At 39.4% G+C, this 8,306-nt stretch overlaps 1 protein-coding gene across 1 annotated transcript in view; it reads right to left on the bottom strand.

Annotated features, from left to right (window-relative positions):
• The window catches only part of LOC116883974 (alpha-actinin-2-like), a 9,485-nt gene extending 8,968 nt beyond the window's left edge, over positions 1-517 (bottom strand). Inside the window, exon 1 of the mRNA XM_032885208.1 lies at positions 410-517. Within this exon, the coding sequence (XP_032741099.1) occupies positions 410-517 (108 nt within the window). The remainder of the gene's footprint in view (positions 1-409) is intronic.
• Positions 518-8,306: the final 7,789 nt, after the last annotated feature.

Raw genomic sequence — 8,306 nt, 5'->3', positions numbered from 1 at the left:
GCAGAGAACTGTTTACCCGGTCTGTTTCCTTCAGGATCCAGCGGTGTCTCAGGCAGGGCCCTGCTGCTCCTGGGCCCTCCCCACAGGAACCCAGAGGCCTTGTGCAGTTTCCTCTTGGGTCAGGGATGTGGGCAGGGGTGGGCAGTGTTGGTGGTCTCTTCCGCTCTGCAGCCTCAGGAGTGCCCACCCGACCAGGCGGTAAGGTATCTCTCCCACGGGTTCTGGGGGCAGAGAGTTAACTTTATTTTAAAATACTTTTAATTAACCTTTAGTGTTGGAGTACTTATAGATTTGCATTAATTTAATTTAGTTTCCCGTACTCTTGCAGAAATATAATAAAATATACCAACCAGGGTCCTAAGTGTGTCAACCAGATACCAGGTATGACACAACCGCACAGATGCCTCACATTACCCCTTTCTTTCCACCTGTCCTCCCCTTTGGCTCCTTCAATCTTTTCCCCATCTTTCACAGAGTTCTCCACGCTTCTCCTAATGTTTGCTGCAGTACCCTCCATCTGTTTCCATCAGTTGCTGGGTAAAGCATCTCTAATGGTAGTTATGCTAGGCTCCTGTTTGTTTGCAAGTATAGCAGAATATTATTAATAAACATTCCTAAACCTTGATAATAGCTCATCTTTCCCTAATTAATGTTTTAATCACAATAATATATAAATAACAGTATTCATTCAAAAGCCTCTGCAATTGATTATTTCCATTCAGTGTGATTTACTGGAGATTCATCAAGTCATGATGTGTGTCAACACATCCCTCTTTTTCATGACTGAGGACTCTTACACAATATGGTTTTGCCACATTGTAAAAGTTCACCCACTGAAAGGTATTTCAGATGTTTCTGGGTTTTAGCTATTACAAAGAAAGCCTCTTTAGAAGCTAAATGCCTAAAAATATACTTGCTAGAGTATATGATAGATGGAATTCTTTCTCTCCCTCCTTTTCCCAGTCCTCCCCTCCCCTCTCTCCCACCTCCCCTCTCTTCTATCTCTCCGTGGATATCAGACTGCTTTGGCACATTAAGTTGCAGCTCAGGACACTCAGGACTAGGTACATCTCCTACTGAGGCTGGACAAGGCAGCCTAGTAAGGTGAAAAGGGATACAAAGGCAGGCAATGTAGTCAGAGGCAGTCTCTGCTCTGCCTGTTAGAAATCTTAAATGAAGACCAAGCTGCCCAGCTGTTGCATATGTGAAGAGGGACTAAGTGCTCTGTGGCTGGTGGTTCAGTGTCTGTGGGCCTCCATGGAACTAGGTTAGTTGATTTGTAGGTGTCTTGTGTTGTCCTTGACCTCTTTGGCTCCTTCAATCCTTTCCCCTCATCTTCCACAGAATTCCCCCAAGCTTCACCTAATATTTGCTGTGGGTCTCTGCATCCGTTTCCATCAATTGCTGGGTAAAGCATGTCCAATGGCAGTTACACTAGGCTCCTGTCTGCAGGTAAAGCAGAATGTCATTACTAGTGTCAGGAGTAGGCTCTCTCTCATGGCATGGGTCTAAGCTGGACCAGTCGTTGGTTGACCATCAAGCTGGACCAGTCGTTGGTTGGCCATCAAGCTGGACTAGTCGTTGGTTGGCCATCAAGCTGGACTAGTCGTTGGTTGGCCATCAAGCTGGACCAGTCGTTGGTTGGCCATCAAATTCTGCTCCATCTTTACTCCTGAATGTCTTGTAGGCAGAAAAACTGTGGGTGGGCTGGTGTCCCATTCCCTCCATTGAAAGACTTTCTGGTTGCAGGAGATGACTATTTCAGGTTCCATACTACCCAGTACTAGTGGTGTTAGCTAGGGTTACCCTCGGAAATCCTGGGAACTTCCATTGCCCTAGGTTTGTGGCTCCTTACAGAGACACCCTCCACTGATCTTTCAGTCTCTCTCCCAGTCCACTCTTGCTCTATCTTCCTCTCACTTAATGCCTCCTGTTCCCCTCCCCACTCTCCCCTTACCCATTTCCTTCCCTCCCTCCACCCCTGGTGTTTATTCTATTTCTCCTTCTCAGTGAGATTTAATCTTCCTTTGGTCCCCCTTGTTACTTAGCTTCTTTAGGTCTGTGTATTGTAGAAGAGCTATCCTGTACTTTCTAGCTGATATTCACTCGTGAGTGAGAACTAGCATGCTTGTGTTTTGGGGTCTGGGTTACCTCACATGGGGTGATATTTTCTAGTTCTATCTATTCGCCTGCAAATTTCATGATGGCATTGTTTTTAATAGCAGAGGAACTTTTCATTGTGAAAATGTACTACATTTTCTTTATCAGGTTGAGAGACGTCTAGGTTGTTTCCAGTTTCTGGCTATTACGAATAAAGCTGCTATGAACATAGTTGAGCAAATTTCTTTGTGATATGGTGGAACAACATTTGGGTACGTGCCCAAAAGTTACAGTATAGCTGGGTCTTGAGGAGGAACGATTCCCAATTTTCTGAGAAACTGACAAATTGATTTCCAAAGTTGTACAAGTTTGCACTCCCACTAGCAATGGAGGAGTATTTTCCCTGTTCCTCATTCTTGTCACCATGCATTGTCATTTGAGTGTTTGATCTTTGCTGATGGGTATAAGATGAATCTCAAGAGTCATTTTGATTTGCATTTCCTGATGACCAAGGATGTTTAACATTTCTTTAACTGCTTTTTAGCCACTAGAGATTCCTCTGTTGAGGATTCTCTGTTTAGATCTGTACCCCATTTTGAAATTGGGTTATTTGTTTTGTTGATGTCTAGTTTCTTGAGTTTTTAAAATATATTTTTAATATCATCATTATGTCAGAGATATGTGTAGGCTGTCATTTTGTCATTTTGCCTTATAGAATCTTTTCAGGTTCATGAGGTCCTATTTATCAACTTAGTGCCTGACTATGCCAATGTGTTCAAGGCTTTTCCCCACTTTTTCTTCTATTAGATTTAGTGTATCTAGTTTTCTGTTGAGGTCTTTAATCCATGTGGTCTTGAGTTTTGTAAAGAGTGATAAATATGGTTCTATTTTCATTCTTCTATATGTTGACACCCAGTTAGACTAGCAACATTTGTTGAATATACTTTCTTTTTTTCCAATATATAGTTTTGGCTTCTTTGTCAAAAATCAAGAGGTCATAGGTGTGTGGGTTTACTTCTGGGTCTTCAATTGTATTCCAGTGATCTGTTTTTATGTCAGTACCATACACTTTTATTACTATTGTCCTGTAGTACAGCTTGAAATCAGGGATGCTGCTGCTGCCAGAAGTTCTTTTATTGTACAGTACTGTTTTTGCTATCCTGGTTTGTTTTTCAAAATGAGTTCAGGCATTGTTCTTTCAAGATTTGTAAAGAATTGTACTGGAATTTGATGAGAATTACATTGAATTTGTATATTGCTTTTAGTAAGATGGCCATTTTTACTATGTTAATCCAACAGATCCATGAGCATGGGAGATCTTTATATCTTCTGATACCTTCTTCAATTTCTTTCTTTGAAGATTTGAAGTTCTTGTTGTAAGGTCTTTCACTTGCTTGGTTAGAGTCACACCAAGATACTTTATATATTATTTGTGACTATTGTGAATGGTACTGTTTCCCCAATTTCTTTCTTAGCCCATTTATCATTTGTGTAAAGGAGGGCTATTCATTTTTTAAATTAATTTTGTATCCAGCCACTTTTCTGAATGTGTTTATCAGTTGTAAGATTTCTCTGGTAGAATTTTGAGGGTCAGTTACATATACTATTATATAATTTTTAAATAGTGATACTGTGAGTTCCTCCTTTCTAATATGTACCCCTTGATCTCCTTTAGTTTCTCTAGTTAAAACTTCAAGTACTATATCTCTTATTCTTAGGTTTCATCTTTAGAGTGTCTCAAATTTCTTGGATTTTTTGTAAGGAACTTTTAAATTACAACGTTTTGATGGATGTATCAATTTCTTCAGTCGTATCTTCTGCTTCCAAGATTCTTCTCTTTCTTGTATTCTGTTGGTGATGTATCTGTTGTTCCTGTTCTCTTACCTTGTTTTTCCATTTTTAGATTTTCCTCGGTTTGTGTTTTCTTCATTGTTTCTATTTTTGTTTTTAGGTCTTAAACAGTTTTATTCAATTCCTTTACCTGTTTGATTGTATATTCCTGTATTTTTAAAAGGATTTATTCATTTCCTCTTTAAAAGGTCTCTATTATCTTCATAAGACTGGATTTAAGGTCATTCTCTTGTGCTTCAGCTGTGTTAGGACATCCAGGGCTTGTTGTAGTATGATAGATGGGCTTTGGAGGTTCCATATTGCCTTGACTGTGGTTGACTTTGTTCTTTGGTTGGCCTCTGGCCATCTGGGTTTTGTGGCTATTATAGGTTCTGATGTTGACTCCTCAGTTTATCTTCATTGCAAGGATGTTTGTTGCAATGAACAAACATTTGATTTCTGTTTCCTCTTGGTCTTCTGACCTGAGTGGCCTGGAGTTTTGATGACTAGAAAGAGTTCAGGTCCAAGAGAATGTCACCACTAGAGTATTTGTGGCCTACATTGTCTTTGGGGTTTTGGGTGCTAAAGTTGCCTCTGGGGTCCCCTGCTTGGCCTCTGGGAAAGGAGGCAGTACAGGGTTATGTGATGGGAAGTGGTGTGTATTTTACCACTGTTGATTTTTTCTAGTTTATTACCATTTAACTTTTTTTTAAATCTATTTTAGTCCCTCTCCCTTTCCCCTTTGTATATATTTAGATCAGTTTCAACTTTGTTTACAAAAAGCATCTTCCTGATCTCTTCCTATTAATTATATAAAATATATGTCAGTTTTGGGAAGAATTGACATCCTCATTGAGGGTACCAGTCCTGAGTATGGTATGCTCAAAACTTGAACATAGAAATTTAATTGATTTCTATAAAATTGTCTTATAAACTGAGAATGTGATGAAATTTTTAATAAGTTCTAGGTTCTCCAAGTTTTCTGTGTTCACAACTTTTTGAAAACAGAATGCATCTACGAACATGTTCCAATCCATTGGTATTTCATCTCATTTTCTTGTGTTCTTTCATTGGCTAAAAGATCTCTCTATATGGTAAATAAGAATGAAATAAGTCTTTATCTTATAATGAAGGCATTCAGTTTTTCCTTAGTAAATGTAATATTGACTTTTGATATTTTGTAGATGATCTTTATCAAATTATACACACATATATATGTTGATTTTAATGTTTTAAATTATAAACAAGTATTGAATTAATCAGATCTTTCTTCGGTTTCTATGTGTACGGTTTTCCTCTTTTATCTTATTAACACTGGGGATTACATTGCTTCCTACCTATTCATCCAGACTTAAATCCTATCTAAACAAATCATACTTGATCATAGTACAGAATCTTCTTAAATACTGCTGAGTTATTTACATGATTATTTTCCCATTGTTTTTCAAGCCCAGGCCTTTGTTCATGCCAGACTAATTCTTGTACACTGAGCTACTTCCCTTCCTTCCTTCTTTCTCTCTCTCTTTCTTTCTTTTGGTTATTTTATTTATTTATATTTCAAATATTATCCTCCTTCTTGTCTCCCCTGAACCCTCCCCATACCATCTCCCCTCCCCCTGTTTCTATAAAGGTGTCTCCTCCTCCTCCACTCTTGACTCATTGGCCTAGCATTCCCTTATGCTGGGGCATTGAGCCTCCACAGGACCAAGGGCCTCCCCTCCCATTGATGCCAGATAAGGCCATCCTCTGTTACATATACAGCTGGAGCCATGGGTCCCTCCATGTGTGCTCTTGGTTGGTAGTTTAGTCCCTGGGAGCTCTGGGGGATCTGCTTGGTTGTTTTCATTATTCTTTCTATGGGGTGCAAACCCTTCTGCTCCTTCAGTTCTTCCTCTAACTCCTCCATTGGGGTCTCTGTGCTCAGTCCGATGTTTGGGAGCAAGCATTGTAACTGCATTTGTCAGGCTTTGTTAGAGGCTCTCCGGGGATAGTTATACTAGGTTCCTGTCAACAAGTTCTTCTTGGCATCAGCCTATGTGTCTGGGTTTTATGTTTGCAGATGGGATGGATCCCTAGGTGGGGCAGTCTTTAGATGGCCTTTCCTTCAGTCTCTGCTCTACTCTTTGTCTCTGCATCACTGAACTACAGTTCTAATACTTTCTGATAATGCTAAAAATTTTTGCACTTATATTCATGAGAGATAGTGGTCTTTAATTTTGCTCTTTTTTATTGTTCCTGCACTGGGGTAACATTAACTTAAAAAAAAAAAGAATTGGCAAATATTCTAAGTGAGCAGATTGAAGTGCCATGTCTCTGTACTAAACTCCTGTTGTTTTAGACACACTAGCTTCTGTTTGCATCTCAGGCCCTTTATTCTTACTCTAAGGTCAGGATATTCTAAGTGAGCAGATTGAAGTGCCATGTCTCTGTACTAAACTCCTGTTGTTTTAGACACACTAGCTTCTGTTTGCATCTCAGGCCCTTTATTCTTACTCTAAGGTCAGGTCTTTGTTTAGTTGCCTTTTAGAATCCTTCAACTTTGTTTAAATAGTACCTTTATAGAGACCACATTTTGTTTATTTCCTCCAAATATATACTGCCTATTCCATAACTAATCTGCCCTCTCATTCTCTATTTTGTTTTACTGCACTTAACAGAATCTCTTTTTCTCACCTCTGTCCTCTTTCTTCTATTTCCATTTAACTTTTCTACCACCCATCTATCCCTACATTCTTTTCTTCTTCCTTTATTTCATGATTCTATAAAGTCAGATATATTAGGTTCTTTATTACTTTACTTCTAGTATTTAGAACATGATAATCAGTATTGTGAATGAACAACTACTATGCATTTTTTGGTTACAAAAAATTAAGAGTTGATCACATGAGGATACAGTAGGACACTCAGAAGTGCAGACAATCCTGAGAGCACAGGGGAGACCACCACCCACATTACTGGCCCAAGAGGAACCTGCTTGGAGCCCTCTAGACACAGGAACCTAGGAGCAGTCTGGGACAGGATCCTTCTGGTTCCATTTGTGTCTGGATCTGAGTGCCAGACTCTAGGAGCACTAACACACCTGAGAGCAGAGGTAAGATCACCACTTCTGCTCCTAGAGACCTGCCTGGAGCTCACAGGGCACAGGAACTGAGGAGCAGTCTGGGACAGGATCCTCCTGGTTTCCACCTGTGCCCAAAGCTGACCTGTTACCACAGTTCTTTGTACCCAGATCCAACTGGGAGAAAGTCAGTCTCCAGGAGTGCTGACACACTGCAAATAGATTAGACTAGAAGAGAAATTCCTCCTGTCACAAAGAAAGAATATTAAAAGCAGTAAGAGAAAAAGGTCAAGCCACTGTCAGAGACAGCAAGACCAGTGAATACCAGAGATAACCAGGAAGCGAGAGGCAAGTGGACGAAGCTAAGCAACAGAAACCAAGACTATTTGACATCGTAAGAACCAAGTTCCCCACCAAAACAAATACCCAATATCCCAACACACCAGAAAAGCAAGATTTGGATTTGAAGTTACATCCTATTATGATGATAGATGATTTTAAGAAGGACATAAATAACCACCTTAAAGAAATACAGGACAACACAGGTAAATGAGTAGAAGCACTTAAAGAGGAAACAGAAAAATCTCTTAAAGAATTACAAGAAAACACAACCAAACAGGTAAAGAAATTGAACAAAACCATCCAGGATCTAAAAATGGAAATAGAAATAATAAAGAAAGCACAAAGGGAGACAATTCTGGGGATTAAAAAACCTAGGAAAGAGGTCAGGAGTCATAGATTACCAACAGAATACAAGAGATAGAAGAGAGAATCTCAGGGGCAGAAGATACCATAGAAAACATTGACACAACTGTAGAAGAAAATGTAAAATGCAAAAAGCTCCTAACCAAAAGCATCCAGCAAATCCGGGACAGAATGAGAATATCAAACCTAAGGATAATAGGTATAGAAGAGAGTGAAGACTCCAAACATAAAGGGTCAGTAAATATCTTCAAAAACAATATAGAAAGAAACTCCCCTAACCTAAAGAAAGACATGCCCATTAACATACAAGAAGCCTACAGAACTGCAAATAGATTAGACTAGAAGAGAAATTCCTCCTGTCACAAAGAAAGAATATTAAAAGCAGTAAGAGAAAAAGGTCAAGTGACATATAAGGGCAAACCTATAAGAATTACACCACACTTCTCACCAGAGACTATGAAAGCCAGAAGATCCTAGACAGATGTCATACAGACCATAAGGAAACACAAATGCCAGCCCAGGCTACTGTCCAATTAACAGGCAAAACTCTCAATTAACATAGATGGAAACCAAGATATTCCATGCAGCAAAACCAAGTTTACACAATATTTTT

Source organism: Rattus rattus, chromosome 14, assembly GCF_011064425.1.
Source record: "Rattus rattus isolate New Zealand chromosome 14, Rrattus_CSIRO_v1, whole genome shotgun sequence".
In the NCBI taxonomy this organism is placed as follows: domain Eukaryota; kingdom Metazoa; phylum Chordata; class Mammalia; order Rodentia; family Muridae; genus Rattus; species Rattus rattus.
Note: the sequence above shows the minus strand (reverse complement) of the source record. Positions and strands in the feature narration are given on the sequence as shown.